This window comes from Temnothorax longispinosus, chromosome 7 (genome assembly GCF_030848805.1).
Source record: "Temnothorax longispinosus isolate EJ_2023e chromosome 7, Tlon_JGU_v1, whole genome shotgun sequence".
Taxonomy (NCBI): Eukaryota; Metazoa; Arthropoda; class Insecta; order Hymenoptera; family Formicidae; genus Temnothorax; species Temnothorax longispinosus.
Window position 1 is genome coordinate 20,783,241 of NC_092364.1, and position 21,426 is coordinate 20,804,666.

Consider the following 21,426-nt stretch of genomic DNA (forward strand, 5'->3'; position numbering starts at 1 on the left):
CTACGCTAGTATTAGATGCTTATATCTAATGAAGCGTCTTTGCTGTATCTATAATGAGACGACTTGCGTAATTAAAAATAATATTGATGATAGTATCGCGTTGAAATTCGCCGATTAACGGTTTCTTATCAAGCATCCGCTTCATAAAGCCTTGTGTCCACGATGCTAGAACTGCGTCCGAGTTTCGGTTTAAGCCAATGAAACTGCTACTTGTCTGTAAGAGCTGCAAGTTGATTGGCTTAAACCAAAACTCGGACGCAGTTCTAGCATCGTGGAATCGTGGACACAAGGCTTAACGGACATTCGATCGTTTGATCTCATTGGATGAGAAATTCGTGATAAGAAGTTCCTTTATATAGCTTGCGTGAACGATTTTGCTTAAGTTAAAACTATGTTATTTTAAAAATGTCTTGTATTATAAATTGATTTCTAAACATTGTGTTTATCTCTTATGTGAATAGTCCAGACAGAGAAGATTAATTCCATATCATTTCAATGATCTGTTACCGGTTGTAATAGATTATTCCTTCGATTTAGCTGGTAATTACGAGTTCATCGGCGGACCTACCAATTCTTCTCTCGTATACTCTCGTTCTCTCGTGAAAAAGATGGAGGTCCCTCCATGTGTACGACGGGGGAACGGGTAAAAGATCGCTGGAATTCGAAAACTTATAGGCTAGTCTCTCTCGCACTTAAGTTTTTATTTGTCCGACCCTTGTAATAGAAAACAAATGCCGAGACGATGGTTCTGATTTTCCTCGGCGTTGTTTAGTTGTTACCTGGATCACGCACGGCCGAAGGCGCAGAAGTTCATTAGCGAAGTATAATCTGGTCTCTCGACACATTCCTCGCCCGCCGACCTTTGGACCACTCTCCTCTCCTCGGGTCAGGGAGAATTTCGAGACCCGAGGCCCCAGGTAACTTTTGTACCGGGTGTATTCGAAATCTTACGAAAGAAACCAGTCTTTCCACTTTACTACGCGTGATTTATTTTACGAACCGACGCCCGTGTGATTTCGACACAGTAAATCGATTTAGTCGCTTCTGCAGTTATCTACACGCCCACGCGTTACAGGAGCACTCAGTTTGCAAACCTTTTCTTTTGTACGTTTGATAGGCTTCGATTAATCAAACATCTCGAACCTATGACAGCATATTGACAAAAAGGCTATACGGAATGTTATATGATAACGATCTTTTGAAAGTCTCCGATGTATTAATAAAAATCTTGTTTTTCTTGTTTTCATAAACCTAAATTATACGGAGATGAAAGAACGATCATATTATTTACGGTTATTTTATTTCGGAGAATTAATTTCCATAGTTTTTAAGGGATGCCAAAGCGGCAAGAAAAATAAATCGTACTTCGCAGTTACGTGAAGTTCTGTAACACCCAGACTTTGCCGTTATTGACGGTTAGTGCCTTTAAAACGTAATCACGAGATCGCGTCTTTGAGGTTCGCGCAGTTCAGCTAGCCGTCGAGAAGCCTAATGACCTCGGTGATACGATAAGTCGCTAATTTACGTTAGCGAACGATATGGCCTGTCGTGGGTGGCCCGTCGTTCTACTTACATTCCCCTCTGTTCGAGAAGCAAACAGATGCGCGACATGCTCGCGATTAATTAGCTAGGCTACGATATCGCCGAACGAAACTGTAATCGGTGGGATCGGTCACGCTTTTCGGGATGTGGCCACGACCCGGGAGATTCTCTTGAACGAGAAGAACGATGTTTCTTTGGGAGAAAAAAAAATACGTGACATTTTACTCTATTTTCTAATTTGGATTAGTTCTTTCAAACTAGCGCCTATGAAAAATGCATTCTAACAAGGAAATGATTAAGAAAATTACTGTGGTGCTATTATGGTCTCGTAAATTGAATCACATATCGTGTTATAAGATATTGATGAACGCCTGATTCTTTTTTTTCGGGAGAGCATATATTTTTCTGTCACATCGTTTTAACTAGATAATCAATGAAGCATTAATTACGGCAGAAAGTCGCGAACGGAAATCATAAAATCACAAAGGGAACCGGTATTCAACTGCCGTTACGTATTTTGTCTATGGTTACGACGTATTATCGCTTCGTTAAGAGCCCCTTTAAAGAGATACCCCAACTCCTTTACGGCTACGGATAAAAATCACAGGACGTGAAAGACACACGTTGTACCGTTCGGCTTTATTTATTCTCGCGCACGTAGATAAAAGCTCTCGCAGGGCCGAGCTGCAGGCGCGCGATCGCTCGCGTAGCCGTATCAATTGTGATCGGGCCGTGAACGCTGACGAAGCGAAATGTGTATACTCGCTGGCGACGCGAAATACGCGCGCGATCCGCGGCGAGGTGGCCGCGTGTGTATGACCGTCGGGAGTTATCCAGGGTCACATAACCGTTTTCTGATGACACTCGGTGAGTAATACATCACTCGAAATGATGCGTGCTGACGAGCACACACGCGGGCAGCTTTGCCGCCGCTCTCTATATAAGGATCATCCACTCGCGCGTATCATTAACTTTGCAGAGGTCGCAGGTCCTTCGGCGACGTTCACCGACGCGTTCGAACGGCCGGAGCGCGTAGCGTTTTCCCGGTGTCAACTAGGAATTTATACGCGCAATATATCCAGCCTGTAATCAGCGATCGCGCGGATGCGAATTTATAACAAGGATGCAAGAAAAAGACGAGGAACAGATTCTCACACACGTAAAAAGCTTGGCTCTTTTATTAACGATAGTTTATACAATTTTCGCGCGTCCTGTGCGATAGTGTAATAGGATTTTTCCATTCTTATAACCAGAAATTGCGTTTGCGCAATATATTCTATCTACAGAAATTAGCAGTTACAGAGATAACGATTTATCATGCTCTCTTAATAAAGATATGAAAAATTGGTGTACACGTGAGGTATTCAAGGCCCCGTTGTTTACTAGAGCTCGCGGATACCTCTCGCGCTCTATGCACGAGGGAGAAAACGGGAGTTAGAGATGACGGAGAAGGACACCGGATAGAATCAGGTACGTGGGTCGGGCAGAGGCCAGGCTCACAACCGCGACGAGTCACCTGCGGTGTGACCGATGCGAGCCGTCAGCGAACGCGCTCGCTATCATCTCACCGAGTCCCTGGCCTTCTTCGTCATCGTGCCTAATGCTAACTGCTTGCCGGGACTCGGTAGCGTACAGTCCTCCGCAAAAGTCTCCGGAGACTCTTGGATCATTATTTCATAAAACTGCAGACTGTAATATCGAAGGACGATGGTTGTACGAGGGATACGTTAACGGTATATCGATGAACAATGCATTTAAAAATGCATTGATTTATTTCGTAATTTAATTCTTCCATCGTACTTCTTCCAATCTTGTTTTGCGAAAGTACTGCGTTTTTTTGTCGTAGGATTTTGTAATGAAGTGATTTAAACTCTCTATACGCGGATGCGTTCGCGCGTTTCCTCGTGTTTTTTTCCTCAGCGATGTTATGTACGCGAAAGAATCGCCCGTGCTAATTGCCGGCTCGTACGGCAGTAGTCGAGCTCGCTACTATCCGCCGGCAACCTGTTGAGCTTCATTGTCGAGATGTTCCGTTCTTCCAGTCACCTGCGCCACGTGGCAATTAGCGGCATGTACATACGGCTGAGAGGAGAAAAATCGAACTGATGATGCTGCGAGTGCGCGTTAATTAACGGTCATAATCGCTCGCGATAAAAACGATTATCGTTGCTAGATTCGCGCTTTTCGTCGCATCCCACAACCAACTTCGACCTCGTAGCCTCTACAAATCGATTGCATTTAACCGTTTATCCTTTAGCCTCATCACGATTCCGCTCCTCCGCACAGTATTTTCTCCTTGCGTTTGTCGAAACACTTCTTAGCGCGGAATAATGAGAATTTAATAGCCTTATTATTTGTTACCTATCTATTTGTCAATAACTTCTTACGTTAATTCCCCGTATGTGCCTCGTTCATCCGCCATATGGCGAGATGCCATATCCACGAGCGAAAATGGAAAGCGCGATAGGGAACTCGTTTATCGATGCCACGGCAAGTTATGCGCGAGGCTCGACCTTTGATCGAGTAAAGTACCCGCTTCCAGTCCGTCGCTTCTTTTCTTGTTCTTCTATCGTCACGCTCTGACCTTCTCGGTGACTTCGTAGGTGAGATAATCTAACGCTAATCGCTCATTGCGCGCGTGGTTGCCTTGTGTTTTATCTGCGCGCGACCTGTCACACGTCTGCCTTTCAAAAACGTTCATTTAATTGTATCTCCAGACGTATCGACTTTAATCGGATAGATTTCAAAAATTCATGACACTAATATAGACTAATAAACATAATATACAGAATATATATATATATATATTTTTTTTTCTTTCCGTTTTACATTTTTGCAATATTGCTTCTGTATTCTTGCATTCTTGCACAATTTCTCGAGAAATTCGACTGACACGTCGAAGATATTTTTACATTTTATTTTACACAACGCAGCGACATTGGAAGCGGGACACGCAAAAGTTAACAGCAGCGCGAGTTGTCGCAAGAGATGACTCGTGGTCAGCACTCGACCTTTGGTCGGCTTACGTACCCGACTTCTTCCTTCCTTCGTTTATCCTTCCTACGTCTCGCGCGTGCTTCCTTCTCTTTGCCTTCCTCCCACATCTTTCACGACCGACCCGACGCGACGACTCGCTCGCTCACTCGCTCGCTCGCTCGCTCGCACGTGCGAGAGAGTCGTTCGCGCTAATCGCACCTCACGCACAAGGCGACGAGGTCACGGCGCTCTTTGTTTGTCATCCGCCCGCAACCTGCTTCGCTCTCTTGTTAAACGTACGTGTCCGGGAACAAAAAAGACAGAGAGCTACGGAGAGAAACGGTGCCAGGACGTACGATGCAATGGAAGGTTTCCACCGCGTGTTCGACATGTAAATTCGATTTATCGCGTGAGCATTCTCTTCGTTACGAGAGAAAAACTAATTAAGTAATCTCTGCGCGTAAGAATATTTTCATTTTTTTACACGAGACAACACGCATTCACATTAAAAGAATAAGTTAATTTTGCGAGTTTCATTCGCGTTATTTTTGGGGGAGAGAAAATCATAGAGATTCATTCGAGGTCTTGTAAATATCGTTCTGGTTGGTTCGTTATCTTGAAAGTGCCGATTTTCATCTGACAAGTGTTACGTGGGTTACATCGAAGGTTACGTTCCACTTTTGTGGTAAAAGAAGAATGAAATTTAGAGAGAGAAAATATTTTTCAAGATTTAAAGAGAAATTTTCCTTTGAAACACAAATGAGTGATGATCGAACGCATATGCATGCGGATGCGTTTTAAGAAATGCACGGCTTAGAGAGAACGCCGATTGAGAGACAACGGATGAGGAACGTGGAACAAAGTTCACGACAACGGGGACGACGACGGCGACGGTGAAGCTGAAGAGAGGTGTCCGAGAGGACTCGGTGGAATGACCCCGCGGATCGTATTATAAGCGCGTACGTGTCCCTCGCGGAGGGTAACATATGCGTGATGGCCTGCGAAAGCTACGTCACGCAGGAACGCACCTTGACTCCCTCTCTCTCTCTCTCTCTTTCTCTCTTTCTCTTCTTTCTTCCTGTTCCTCCTGGGCCTTTCTCGGTGTGTGCTCTCTTCTCGAGTCCCTCTGTCTTTCTTGCTCCCATGGGGTACGGAGGTCACCGCTCGCCCGTTGCCACCGGCGGAACAAGCGGCGGCGAACCGCAGGAAGAATATCTTCTTCTTGTACCCCAAGCCTCTGGGTCCTTCGTCGGACGCTCCGACCTCGAAGGGAACGCGAGAGCCAGATAGAACGTCAGCGAATCGCGGGGAGGAATCAGCGATCTGAGCCTTTTTACACTCTTGATATCTTTTAACGGCTCATAAAAGAATTTCTTCGCGAACATAAAATTTAACGGTATTAACTCTGAAGCGGTGATTTGCGATTTCATAAATTGATTAAATTGATATCTATTCCTTTTCAAGCGAATACACGTAAAATGTGAAGAAATTTGAATTTAAAAAATTTTACTTAAAAAAATGTTTGTGTATGGATTCCAAATTGAGTCTCAATCCAAGTTGAGAGTTTATCGAGTATCAAAATGGCAATTTTCAAGAAACGTCACTCTACGCATATAAATTAATGCTAGCGTGTATCCATCTGCCATATATTATATCCTCTCGACACGAGCCTTCGTAGCGGCCGAGTGTCGCGCAACCTGACCTGCTTACAGGTGCGCGACCCTGACGGACGTACAGTGTCACCATCGCCGCGATGTCTTGGCGAGCGACCATAAAAGACCGTGCACACCGCGCATCAAGGGAGACGGGAAGGGAGAAACGTATAGGCGGATCGTAAAAACAGAAGATAAAAGGTGCAGCGTAATACGTGCGCATACGTGACTCTCCGTGGAAGTCGTATTGAAAATTTTCTGCTTGTGAAATATGCATTTGTACGCGCCAACAAATAGAAATGACGTATATATGTATAAATACTAAATTTCCCAGGGAGTCAAGGAAACACGCCTTTCGCTGTTCCACGCGAAATACAATTGCTTACGGAACAGAAAATTATTCCGTAGAAATCTGACACCCATTATTTTTCGAGCGGATTTCCTCTGCGAGAAGCAGAAGGAAAAGGAAATGGCAGGAAGGCGTAGGATGACGAGAGACTGAGAGAGGGCTGGACCTATAAATCATGCTGGGGCGTAGTACACGTGAAAACGCGTAGTTAGAAGATGAAAAGCAGCGTACGAATCTCCTCTCTCCCGTCGTTGCACGCAGCGAATGTTCTGACAAATACAACGGGAGCTAATTAGTTGCAGGAATGCGTCGGCGCGCAGGTATCGCGTTCCTACGTAAAGTCGAACACGCGGTGACTCCTAATAAGACGCAATCGTATCGACGTCACGCGACCTTCGGGCCGTGCCATGGCGTGTCCAGCTATTGCCGTTTCTCGGCCGTTTGCTGCTTACTTACGTTGCTGGTTATAAATCGCCACGTCCTCCCGCACCTCCATGAACCGTCGGCTAATAAACGCTTGCGCCTCATGTGAACGCCATTGTGTTTCGCGAGAGGCCTCCCACTTGAAACAGCTGTTTCGACCATTCTCCGCACGACCAAGGTTACGCACATCGAAGGGACAAAGACGTGGTTTCACTAGGAGCCGCGGCCGTTATCGATCGGCAGACTCGGCGAACGAGAGGAAAAGTTCACACCGACACGTTACAATGGGAGAATTTATACCTTTACGATTCTTGTGTATGCATTTGGCTATCTCTCGCAGTTCTTAACACCTTTTCTTTGCTTAAGACGCGTACAGAAATAAAATTCGGCAACGAATTGACGACGTTGGTCGCGTCCTCGGGCATTGCCAAATGGCTAAACGACGCATCTGGAATTTCACGCACGTCACGTAACGACTTACGTCCTTGTCCTTGGTTACACATGTCATACCGCAAGATCCAATTCCGCGTCGCGGCAAGCACGCTTTTTTCCCTTTGAACACCTTTCGCGAGGGTGCCATCACCTTAATATCCAGAGGTATCCTCTGGCGTATAAACCGCCAACGAGATCGCGGCGGCGCGGCGCGGCGTGCGTACGCGTAGGTGTACGCACGCGTGCACACACGGAGTCGCGTGCATAGACGGAGCGAGGAGCGTGTGCGGCGCGGTCGCTACTACATTATGCATTAGTCATGATTACAAAGTAAGTGGCGAGCTCGTAGCGCGTCTGCAGTAATGACGGCGTATTTGCGGTGCTTATGATTTTCCACTTGAAATGGGCATAACCCGCTTTAATGGCGCGCAAGGCGGCCCTCCCGGTCGCGCATAACTTACGGCGGGTTTACAGCGGCCCGAGAGGAGATCCAGCAACGACCGCGTGGTTGCTGACGGCGTTGATCGTGTTAACGCCGCGACAGTAATCTCTTCCTGCCTCTTCTCGGTCTTTCGCGCTCTCCCGGCCATGCGCGCGCGCCAATCCGGCCTTTAAAGGTCGTCATGGACGGTAGGTATTATCCTTGTGTCGCGGTAGATCTTACGCGGGAATTAATTGTGAAGGACCGTCCCTATATGCAATGAAAACTAGCACTTTTATACGACACCTTTTAAAGTTACTCATCTACTTTATTTTCTCAACTAGACCAACTTGATTCTTTATTTTATTTTTTAGGATATAAATATATGGGATATTATTTTCTTTGACGGTATGATATACGGAGAAGAAAAGTTTGATCGATCCAAGAATTTTTGACTAATAGCTACTTGCTTGACTACAATTTAAATTATTTTGTGTAATCAGTCATAGTCGATAGTGATCGCATTAACGGTATTTATACTATATATCGTTATGGTTGTTCCGATCTTCCTTCGAGCCATCTCTCGCGACCGTTGAAGTCAATTACAATTATCGTTATCTACTACGGGCATAATAAACTAGACGACAATAAATCGTTATCGTAAACCAGTGATAATTAATGACGATAGTAACGAACAATATGTCAGGTATGTTACGTTACGATCTTATATCACATGCTTTTCGGAAGAACGATAGCTATCATGTTCTGAAATAATTTTATATTCCATTTTGTTATCGTAAAACATCAATTCTTGTAAAATTAGATAAATTATTTTGGAGAAATGTTTGCGCGATAATGCTACTACAATGTTTAGTTCCTCTAATCAAAAAATTAAAAATACTTACGATAATTTTCATTATAAAATTATAACTGTTCAAAGTTACGACACGTTTCCGTTGGATGCACGGTACACATTTCATTAGCGGTGGAAATGAAAAATCGAAGCATTTTTTTATTTCGTAAGCGAGATGGGATCGCTCGCGGCGCTTATTGAAATCGCTTGACTCAGCAAGATTGCCAGGATCCCGGAGATGATTCGCGCGTGGCGGAAAAATAGAATCATCCTTCATTCAGCGGCTCGTCACGCGAGGTCGCGGAGGAAAAGTCGGGCGTATGAAACGAGAGAAGAAGACAAAAAGGAAAAGGACGAAAGGCTCCTCATCGCTGCGGTAGCTCGCCGCTCGGTAATGACGGGCTGCGCGCCGCGCGACGCGTAGAACCGGGTTTGATCGTTCATTAAGCGTCGGGCCGACCCCGGATGTCGACGTACGCGTCCGTACGACGTGCGTACGCGCGTACACTTCACGCATATTGCACACGGAGACCCGCTCGTTTCGCTCCGGCAAAGTGAATGTAACTATCCGGCCAGCCTTGCCGAGGCCGGGTGCGAACGGAAGAAACGACCGCGTATGCGCCCGCATCCGGCTTTCAGCGGGCTGATCGAAAAGCCGTGGGAGATTCGATCTATCGTTGTTACGGTAATAAAAGGAAAAGAGTGTGAAGGGGAAAGTTGAACAGCGAGTCGACTCCGTCGTGAGGAGCGGATGCGGTATTAAATTCTTTAATCTGAGATATTATCCGTGTAACGAAGAGTAACAGCAATTTTTCCAATATTTGATCAATAATATGCCGATACACAATAGAGCAATTTCTCATCCGTTAGATCTTATCGGTGTAGTTTAGTATACACCAGTCAGTTTTTCCGTTCGCATTTTGATTTCGCCGTATCAAACGCGTTAAACCACACGTGTTCACATATATGAGAACTCGCGCTGATGGATCTTTAGGTCACTCGTACGAACAATGCGTCGCACGGAAGCGTCGTATTGTCGTTTTCCGTTTCTATGTCGGAAATGGATGCTGGATCGATTCCCGTGTCGCGCGACGCGTTTACGCAATTTCCCGGTTCGCTTCTAATCTCGCCCGGTGGGATCGTGGAAAAATTCCCAGCTCGGTGAAATTTCTTAAAGGCTTAACGCAGGAATAATTAACAGCGACCCGGCGCGAGAGGCCCGGCGGCTTTATTCCCGTCTCGCGGCGGCACTTCGTACGCAACCTCGAAGGTCAATTCGTTTTAGTCGCGGTCGCGCTGGATAATTTATGACTATGCTGTACGCGATTACTATATGAGTTCCTGGTGTCCCATCTCGATGTCTTCCGATGGCTGCTTTCTTTCTCGCGGGGAACCTGTCTCGCCCGGGAACGAAATAGTTAACCAGGCAGCTGCGCTAAAACCGGTAAATTACACGCGTGTCTCGGAGATACGCGATATATCGGATGAAATCACCACAGAGGCGATCTACTGTTTTTGTGGTGACGAGGCAATGGCTTGTCATCGCTTTCTTCCTTTTCTTTCCCACATACATTTTCCACGTTATACTTTCTATTTCCTGTTAATTGTGCGTCGCGTTGAGTGAAAAATACTGACATGACGTGTAGAAAGGGAAATTTTGTTTGTAATCTTTTGGATTATGAACTGATCTATCGCTTTGTCATCGGGACATCCAAGTGTCGCGGTGGAGGTCTTTCGCACTTTCGTTGTACCGGCGATGCAACCGCTCGAACCGCGCCGGGCTTCACCGAGCGGGTGTTGTCGCGGGGGATACGTGCGCTGCACGTTAGTTCGTTTTAACACGTCGTTACGATATTTCACACTCGGACTTTGCGCAGTTCTCAGTATTCACCGTAGGTATCTCGCTGCTGCTAATCCTCCCTAATTCGCATGCAACAAAGTCTTCTGGCGAACTTTTCAGGGCGTATTATTTATTACAAACTATTCAGCTGTAAAATTTTTAGCTTTGTCTTCTGAACTCGCATTTGAGAATTCAAATAACCCAGTTAATGATCTGACTTGGATTTTTGCAGAAAATTCTCATTGCATTGTTAATTTTATCAAAATATTTGTATTTTCTTTATTGTCAAACAAAATCGTGTGACAATGAAGAGATGCTCTTCTATAATGTCTGTCTCCGTCTCTCACTTCGGATTTTAATTCTAATCCCGCGAGTGCAGCTGCACATAATTTTCGCATGATTATGTAAATGCCATCAAGCCGAAGTTAAACAATAAAACGCGAAAGATTTTTAAACAGTGACTTCCTGCCTTGAAAGTTCCTGAAGTGTCGTTACGATGTTTGTCGTACGTGCCATCGAAGCGCTACCGCCAACGTAAAACTCGTCAAAAAAACGTGAGAAAATGTGAGGAAAAAATCTTGTTACGCGAAACGCGATGATTGTAGAATCGTCTGTTCAAGAGATAAGCGTTGAAGCAATACTCAATACACGACTTCTTATTTCTATTAAACAGAAATTTATATTCGAGGAATTTGAGATTTGTGTTTCATCGTACGTTATGATTTCACCAACTTTATTAAGTGATAGTTAACGGTTAGTTTACGCTTTTCATCAACATGTATTTTATGTTCTCTTCGTTGTATACGGTATAATTAATTGGATACTATAAAGTCTCTAAATCACAGTTCACAAATCATTGATTCGACAACGTCATGGAAATTCATTTAAAACTGATTAAGTAAGTTATATATTCCGAAAACACACCTCTCTCGCCGAACGTGTCATTTAACGTACCTATCGCTTTACCGTTCTCGTTAGTGGCTCAATTCGTCACAAAGTGACGCGTACAATGTTTGCTGCCCGCATACTTTCCAATTTTATAACTATTTGGACGTCATTTATGGTCGAGGTGCGCGTTCGATAGCATCTTCGAACGCTTTATCGCTTCTCGAAGGGCGACGGTTTTCCTACTGGCAAACGGTGCCTAATGGAATTTTTATGGGCAGCTGTAAATATTTTAACTTGAAATAATGAAGACATTTGGCAGTGAGTGTCATAGAAGTGGCTTTTACGATCGCTACCCTCGGCCTGTATTCCGCTCGATGCCGCGCGGAGCCGCTTCCACAACCGGATTGTAGAATATAGCCCGATAGCAGTCCGAGGCGCGGAGCCTGTCGGAGGTGCTAACTCCACGCATTATAAAAATGATCGGCAGTGTCCGTTTGCGTACTTCCGATGCCGTCGGTTTTACTGCGGGGACATTTGTATGTGGGAATGATTAACACTTGTTCTCCGTTATTGTGGATACTTCGGTAATGCCCGGACACAAAAAATCTGACAAGCAAATCGTTAACTAAAAGTCTCTCATACACTCGGTACACCGTGAAAGACGGTGAAAGTTATTAATCGTTTGAAAAATATTTGTCGAGGAATAATTGTTGACTGACGAAACGTCGCGTTGGAATTATCTTAATCGCGCGCGAGGGGAGATTTTCGTTACAACGAAAATATACCGATGCATAAAATATCGCGCGAAATGAGCTATGAAACACACAAGTTCTCATACCTCTTCCGGCACCGTTGCTGACACCGTTGCTCCGGCACTGTCGCTGCATTAATCGCGGCCGATCGTATCGGCCGGTAAATTCGGCAACGCGGACGAGTTACTGCCTCCATAAAATTCCAGGCGTTTAACGATGACAGGAATTTATTGGATATGTTAGGCAGAGAGTGGACAGTGACCCCCTCGATTCTCCCGTCGGTTCTCCTCGTTCGCCGCGGCCCGCGCCTTTACGCTGCTTTTCAATCGCTTTCGCTCCTCGTCGCCGTTCGGTTAGATACGCGCGTCTCTGATCAAGGCGGAAGATAATGGCGCCGGGACGAGGGCCATTTATTGAGCGTAAATCTCTGAATCTCTCTCGTGCCAGTGGTAAGCGCCGCCACCGTGTGTAATCGCGTCCTGTACGATTATCCCTCTCTTCCTCTTAATGTATTTCATTCTAAATTCCCAGTGTCGAAAGACGGCCGTTTACACGGCGCGACGACGTTAGGACGGTTAAGTTAGGAAAGCTTTATGACGCGAAGCGCGAGGAGGACCGCCGCGGTGCGGCCGCGTCGTTACGAAACTCGAACCATCCCGAGGGGACGAATGCGGTTGAAATACGGCGAATATCCGAATTTGGAGTCGAATGTATTCCGGCAGGATCGTCGCTCGGTCGTTTGAAATCTCTTAATGGCCTTTTAAAATCGTCATCACGTCTTGTATCTCAGGAGATATGTAGCTTAATCCTGCGCGTTGTGTGCGTATAACTCGATAAGATCGAACGAGGATAAGGAATATATTTTAGAGACAAAAAGATCCAGAAACTCGCGCGCTCTTAATACCTTTTGGAGAAGCGGACAGAAATCTGATATATCCCTTCGTTTTCAGGTGAGGTGTCGGGTGAGAACGTGTCCGCGGGCACGGGACCACGTGGTAGCAACCGTGGAGAGGCGGCGGATTTAGGTACGCACACGGAAAACAACGACGGGGCCACCCTGGCAGCGAACACAGCGGTCGACGCCAGGGGGGGAAGCCCTCAGGGCGCTCACCTGTCTGGTGCGGCAACCCCCAGACCTCCGCGGGGTAGGAGGCGACAGAACCAGAATGGTCTCGACACTACCCAAGTAAGTGGAGAACCTCTTTATAATTGTGTAATTAACACTTCTAATATCCTATACTTCGAACTCGCTCTTTTGCCTCTGATTACCCGATTTCGAGAAAGTCCATGCGACGGAATTAAATTTTGACACGGCACACGAAACTTTTACGCACGTAGGCAAACACGACGTTCGCCTTACCTTACTGTATTGACGTAGCGTGACTGTCGTCCGTCGTCCGGAATTTTTATTTATTCTTTTTTCCCTTTTTTTTCCTTCTTTCGTTGAGAAGGACGCGAGCTGCCGCGAGGACGCGGGATTTGTCGTACAAATTTTTCGAGAGAGAGACCCGCTTGGCTTCTTCCGTGAAGTGGAGTGTTTGAGCGTACCACTTCGGGACACGTGCACTGGTCTCGGGAGATATCCTCGACGAGAGAGTCCATCGCTCCTGTAGCCTGTAGCTCGAGCGGTAGCTCGTACACGTGTACACGGAGAGTCCCGTTCAAAGCCAACCATGCAGCAACTATGTCAACCGCCGTCGAAAGCCGCAGTGTCATCCCGCCGTTGACATTCGTCGACCTGCAGGACGCTTCTGTAAACGACTTGACAAAAAAAAGAAAGAAAAAAAAAGAGAAGTCTTTGATGGCTGCTTAGCAATGCTTAGAGCTGCGATGATAAAAAATTGATCGTCATCGGTAAAAAGAATAGCCGGTTCATGACATGCAAGAAGTTTAACTTAGGTACGCGGGTTGTATGAGTAGGAAGGTCTCGGAAGAATAGTAGTAACTCAAGAAATTAATCCTCCGTATGTATTACGAGCTTTAGTCTGATTTATTAACTTTCGAGATCCACTGAAATCGAATTGAGAGAGTCGATAAATAAAAGTAGAAGAAGATTAGTCTTTCTTGCTGAGAGTTATTCAGGAAAAGATTATACATTTTATGTAATTCAATTTTTTTACTATGAAATCTCGGAAATCTCTTTTCTTATAACATTGTGAGAGAAAAAAAACATTGGGACTTTATTTGACTGCAAAATATTTATGCGTGAATATACGTTAATTATTTACTTGATATTGCTATCTTATTCAATGACGTATGCGATCGCGTAAAGACTAATTACATTGAAAGAGACGATTGGTTTAATTTTGAGGCTCCCTTGCTCGCGCGGTTGTCACGCCTTCGTGTATTTTCCCTATCGAGACCTGGTCGCTCGTATCAGTCGCGTCGAGCGAGACCTATTCGAAATGTAGGTGTATATATACGAGATCGTGCCCACGCCGTGAGCCTGAAGCGGTCCCTTGTCAGGAAGAGGTCTGGAGGCGAGAAAGAGATTTACCGTGGCCTCTGCTGCAGCGGTCTCCGGACTGCGGCTCTCGGGAGAACCCTATTCTACGCCAATCGACTCTCGTTCTTCTTAGTGTCACGGCGCGCTCTCTCGCCGCGAACGAAGAGGAGTCAACTCTTACGCCACGCGTTGCCTTCATTACCATATCTCAGATGCAATCTGTTCCCGGGAATTAATGCACCCGGGATATTTCCTGCCGCCACGGATCTCGCCCGAGACATATCGTGCGCAGCTGCCGATAAGTGTTCCTCACAGTCGAAGGCGTGGTTCGTTGATATCTGTTTTGCGGAGGACAATTTTTTTCATGTATACGAACGAGACTCGCTTATTAATGTTAAATAGTCGAGCCTGGCAATAAATCGAACGTATGATAATGTAACTGATAATATAATCCTCATGGCCTCTTAGCCTATCACAAGGATTAGAATAATAGTCATCATTGATAATTATTTGCATTGTTTCATTGTCTCAAGGTTTAGTGTCATGTTTCATTTTTAATTGTTTGTAATTAATATTTGCTGCGTGTGTAACTAATTGTACGAAAATAGTCACTTATGCTAGTTTTCGATTAATCAATTATTAGAGTATTCTAAATGCATCTTTTTAAACATAATAAAACAATCTTTTTAGCTTCAAGCGGAGAATGATGTTGATGAGAGGCTAAAACAATTTTTTTCTTTTAAAGATGCATTGTTTCTGTACTGCGGCCTTCAACATTCAAACATAAAGCACAGCGGTAATAAAGATAGTAAAATTATTGTTACCGTGGATAAGATGAAATGAGCAATCTGCAGACGTCCCGATGACAACTTTACGCGAAGACACTTAACATTTTCAAATATTATTAACCTCGCTTAAAATGATTATTCCAGAATTTAAAGTTTGAATAGAAAATTAATAAAAATTGAAGCGGGATACTCTTTATGATAAAAGATAACAGAATGTTTTTGTGACTATATTTTAAATAGCGTTATAATTATAATAATAATAAATTATATCAACTTAATTTTTTAAGTGAGTACACTTAATGGAAAAAAGCTTGCACATGAAACTATTATTAATTTGTCCTTTCTAGCGTTAAATGAAGTAGCGTTAAATATACTTCTATTGCACTCGCTCCCGCTTGTTAACTGATACTTCCGTTTATACTCGTTCTTTTTATGACCGGTTAATTGCTCCGCATTATTCTCCTTCTTGTTATTGCATCCGGTTGCGCGCAGTGAGGTCTCGTTTAAAGAAGGGCAATCCTATCGCGTTGCAGGTTAAAACAGAACGACTCACACCTGACAACAACTCGACGTCGTCGAGAAGCGTGACGCCTTCTTCGTCGAGTCATCCGGGTACGCCGCCAAATGCTACGCCCTTGGGGGGACCCGAGGGTCCACCACCACCCCATCATCTCAAGCACATGGAACAGATGATGGGACGAAACTATAGTGATTTCATGAGGAGTCTCGCTGCCAAATACAACAACGCCAACCCTAACGAGTACGTCCATCTCACTTTGTCGATCACTTTTGATTACTCGCAGTAGAATTGTAATTCCCATAAATGAGCTGCAGGATTAACATAATGGAAAGATACACGTTACAGTACTAACATCACTTTTGATTTTATTTTCAAATAAATGGTACACTGACGTGCCAATTAGAAATTGACGTGTAGATATTGCTTCATTATTGTGGTATTGAGTCTGCGTCACAAAATTTGTCTTAATGTCTTGTATGATTAAGGAAAGAAAATTTTGCAAACGTCTTTGAATATTTTCGTCGGTACGTGACATGCGTGTATTGACTTTCGTCGATTGACGAACACTGCGAGACGTTGTAAAAGAATTAAGACTTTGAAGGCTGCAAATAGATGATTCGTATGATTAAGATTCGTAAAACGCAGAGAGTACTCGAGGGACTTAACGTACTCTCGCTTGAAACCGGTTGTCGCGTCGTACGTTGACTATTAAGTTTGTACCTTCTGGCACATAGGTTGGAAACAGATCAAAGGACTACTTAATTGCTTAGTTAAGTGCTGAACACAGATTCTAGCAATGCGAGCTTTGGTATTTGAAAAAGGTTCGATCTTGTCTTGATGATCCGTTGAATTTGAAAATAGAAGAGGTAACTATCTTCTTGCTTCGCTTCGAGTCTTTTTAAGATATTAGAAATCATAATTTACAAATAACATCATTTATATCTTTATTACGAGTAATAATAAGTAGTCTTATTGTCAGTAGCATTTTCTACATTTGATGAAAGATGAGAAAAATACACTCGAGTCTGTTTGAAAAAATGTCTACGTGCGACAGTGATAGCAGCTATATATGTATTTTCTTTATATACATAACAGGAACTTAATGATCAAGGACGATTGATCATTTCAGTTACTTTAGCACGCCAAGAAACGGTTACCCTCCAGGTTTAGACCCGAGGTTTCCGGCCTTCAAGGCTGCAGCGACGCCGTTCGTTGGTTTGATGGCGCCGTTAGGGGCTCCGCAACCATCGGCTGTCCCGACGACCTCACCGCTCTCGAACAAAGATCCGAAGGAGCAGAAGCAGGATAGCCTCTTCGGCAACCCCGTGTTTCCGCCTATGATCGATATGTCGTCCACCCAGGCTCTTTTGCACATGGTGCGAACTGCCAATGCGGCTCAAAGCGCTGCAGAATTGGAAACATATCTCAAAGGCAAGTATCATAAGAAGTTACACACATTTCCGTACGAGCAAGAAATGATAGATATTAATGATATTATTATAATGGAAAAAAGAAATCATAATTATCTTTTACTTGCGAATTGTAGGCTTTGCATTTTTTTTCATTTCTTTAATTTTTAATCGTTTAATATTGGATTAATATTAAATTAATGTCTCGGTATTTTTATCTTTATTGAAAAAAAAAATCAATCTGGATTGATCAAAGCATTCACAGATACAAAAAAACACGTTTTTTAAGACATTTTGTGCGTTATATTGTTATGTGTGTTTATGTGGTGTATTATTAACCGATTTTAAGAAAGATTAAGTAACGTTTCATTTTGTTTTGAAACATAGGCGCGAACAAAAGAGACGCGGGGGTTACGAGTCCCTTGGACCTTTCAAGTCCCGGCGGCTTTGCACCTCGTAAGCGGCAAAGGCCGGAAACAAGGAGATCCGAAAGCGTGTCGCCCAAGCCGAAACCTACCGCGAGACCAACCACACCTCCGCCCGTCAGGTGTCCGACTCTCTATGGCCACATACCTTGCGGCGACGGGCAAGCTGTGAATCGTTGGACCATCGAGGACGTCGTCAATTACGTTTCGTCGATTGACATCTGCGCCGAGTACGCACAGGTGAGTCAAAGAGATTTGTCTTACCGCGACGCGGTTTTCCGCGAGGAAAAATCGCAGGCGATGCATTTACGTCATTGTTCGTGTACTCGATCAAGCGCGTCGAGTGAATTTTAATGCTTTTATTAAGGCGCAAGATTGCACAACAATTTTCTATTATCATTGAAAGAAGTATTTTTCTACAGATTTCTCCGCGAAACGTTTCTTATTTGAAACATATTTTATAGATTTAGAAAAATGAAAGGAGTGACCATATACAACGATACTTATTCATTAAAGTAAAAAAAAAATCGATTTCTTGATTCGGTTGGATTGTTGTATGAATCGTGTTGAACGTAGTCGCTATTTTTAATGGCTTTTGAAAGCCTACTCTATAATGGTGCACGCTGTCATCTATCGCGCAATATCTTCCCGACTTCTATGTTAGTGAGGCAACGAGGCGATCTAGAAGGCTTTGAATGACCTGGCATCAGTCAATCCGGACAGTCTGGCATTAGTGAGTAGGGAGAGACGGTGCGCTAGCTAGGAAAGTTCTATAATGACCCCTCGAAGTTAGCGTCGATCCTCCACCCCTCTCTAATTTGTAATATCTATACTTTCTCCTCCCTTCCTTCTTTTCGTTCTCTTCCTCTCTCTGTCTGTCTTTCTTTTTCTCTCTCTCCTTCTTGATTTTTTTTCTTTCTTTGTTGTCTCGAGGCGAAATACGCTCGTGCACATAATCTCGCAATAATAGTTTTTACGGACCACTTAACATTCGCTATCTCCGCGAAGTCGCGGGCGTGACCGTCGGTTTTCGAGAGTGTCCACTGAAATTATCCACTCATCCATCCCATTCGGCATTAAACGTTTCCCCTCATTTCCCTCCGTTTAGAAGCGCGGCATTTTGCTGAGAAGGCAGTAACGACCTTTCGTCGTAGAACTGGGGCGCGGTCTACTTTCCATGGGTGGCCCCCCTCTGTCCTCGCTCGCGCTCGTCGGGAATCGTGCGATGAATGGTTTCATAATTCGCGATAAAATGGCGAGCCCGTAATTACCGGGCTGCCGCCTGGTAGACGCAAATTGATTAATTACAGATAACCCGACACGCTTATCTCGCGCGTACACGATACGATCTTCCACTTCGTGGATCGGAGCGATGTCACGGAGCGGAGCTCTCGAACACCGCGCCACTCCTCACCGGCTTCGTGACAGAAGTTATTCCTCCGGCTGTCACATCGTTCACTCACACCTGACAGAGAGCAAGAACCATGACTCCACCGCGGTAGAAAAGTTCCTCATCCGTGTCACGAGTCGCAATTTCTTCTCTCACTTCACTTTGGGAAGTTATTTCGCAACGAAAAATAAAGACTCGTCGCAGCGGCGAGGTTCTCTCGCGAACCCTAATGATTATCCCGCGATAATTAAGATGGATGTAACGTCGATAACGAGCTTTTCATAAGTTTTTACATCGGTGCTTGATGACCGCACGGGACATCGATATACTTATACTTACCTTAACGAGGAGATCCGCCGGTATCCGATATCGGTATCAAAGTTGTCTGAAACCAAATTCGATCGCGTCACGATAGCCATAAGCCGTTTCGGGAACGCCATCACCGCGCTCGTATCGCACTTTTTTTTTACGTGGCGCGCGGTATCCTTCGCGAGATAAGAATCGTTGTCGTGCGTGTGTCGTCTCGGGGGTTCGCATAAAGTGCACGGCCGTCCCTCGGTATTCCACGGCGAGGCTCGCCACGACGAGGGGCAGCGGGTCCTTGAGCCGCTCTTATCTGTATACGCTCTCGTGGTTGGCCCTCGTCATTCTTGAATCGAGTCGACGGCTGATCGAAGCGCTTGAGGACCCCGCCGTCTCTTTCTTACGCCGACTCGCGCACGGCGTTCGATTACATTCGAGTATTCATGAATATGCATGACGAGAGGTGGGCGCCTGCGAAAAAATTTACGGCCCCGACAGCCTGACGTTTCGAGGACCGCGACTGGGTTCGCGCGAGCGAGCACGCGCTCAACGGGGCCTAACGATAGCCGAGAATAATCGAAACTGACATGCCTCCAGGGACCCCGCTACACTTCTCGAGAGAATCAACGTTCGAGAGGAACCCTGGTACCGGCCAGGTCCTCGCTCGTTATAGTAAACGTGAACGCGGAATAATCTCGGATAAATGTTCACATGTGACTCTTGTGAATTCAGTAAAATTGATATGTAAAAACATTTATTTTGTAATGTAGAATTAATTATGTAGATTTTTATACATTATATGATAGTGATAATTAAAGCAGCAATTCATACGTCTGTTCGATTATAAATGTCCGATTTAACGCGCGGGCAACGAACAGATCTTTGATCTTCTCTTCGCAGCCGCCAATGAATGCGACTGTAACGATCACGCGAATACGCAACATCGAGTCATTAAAACGTATAAAGGTGAAACCTAAACAAATCGCTTAAGGTTTATAAAGCGGAGCCGTAATATTTTCTGCGCACGAACGATCCCGCGATCGTCATTTATACGTTATGGAACATCTCGTGCACGTGCCGTTCGATTCGTTTATCGAGTTACCGCGCTGAATTCGACTACGACAAGCTCTCGATCTCGTTGCTCGGCTCGGCAAATATGGCACCGCGACGCAGATGAATCCTCTTAGAATTATGGCATCGAGATTCTAATCTCGCGGAGGATACCGCGAACAGATCAACGGCGCGAGCGATCCTTTCATAGATCAGCTGGAATTATGGCGGCAATCCTTAGACCGGTATCCATACCTGCGATATTACTGCATTCACTTTCGTTCGAGCCAACAGTGCGAAACTATCTCGAAAAACGAAAGTAATTATTGCCGCAAGTCTTTATATATTCGATTGATACTTAGTAAATTGATTATTTATTTTCATGACAAGAGAAGTTGGAAGCTATTGACCTATTCTCTGATAATAATTATAATGAATACAGTTAGACATACAAATATAGTTAGACTTGCTCAGGCAATTACACGCAATTACATTACTAATAGCGCAACCAATTTTACCTTATTAATCGGTCTAGCGATATTATGTTCATTATAAAATCGTGAACTTATTAAAAAAAATTTGTATACACATAACTGTCCATTTATATTTAATTAGCTTTTAGTCAGATTTGAGAAACCCTATATTATCTCTGCAATTTTATTACTCAATCATCTTCTATCGTCGTAGAATCTCGGTGAAGATTTCGATGACATACACTATACAGAGTATCATGCATTACGCAAACGTGAGGAATGAAAGTAATTGTACCCGTTTAGAATTACGAGTCGTCGATTGCGAGAAGCTGATGGGTATGCAACTTGTGGTAACGGGAAATACGTCGTGTGATACAAAACGGTCGTAGGACTCGAAACAGTTTCGAATAATTCAGGGTGAGAGGGTTAAAGCAACTGTACTGCACACGTAAGCGTGCCCATGTGCCAAGATCGTTAAAAAAATCATGAATGTG

At 44.5% G+C, this 21,426-nt stretch overlaps 1 protein-coding gene across 4 annotated transcripts in view; it reads left to right on the forward strand.

Annotated features, from left to right (window-relative positions):
* The window catches only part of LOC139815726 (uncharacterized), a 118,667-nt gene that overhangs the window by 55,190 nt on the left and 42,051 nt on the right, over positions 1-21,426 (forward strand). For all 4 annotated transcript variants that reach the window (XM_071782822.1, XM_071782826.1, XM_071782824.1 and 1 more), the window contains 4 exons: positions 13,079-13,314; positions 15,896-16,122; positions 17,012-17,313; positions 17,679-17,956. In XM_071782822.1, coding sequence (XP_071638923.1) covers positions 13,079-13,314; positions 15,896-16,122; positions 17,012-17,313; positions 17,679-17,956 — 1,043 coding nt within the window. The remainder of the gene's footprint in view (positions 1-13,078; positions 13,315-15,895; positions 16,123-17,011; positions 17,314-17,678; positions 17,957-21,426) is intronic.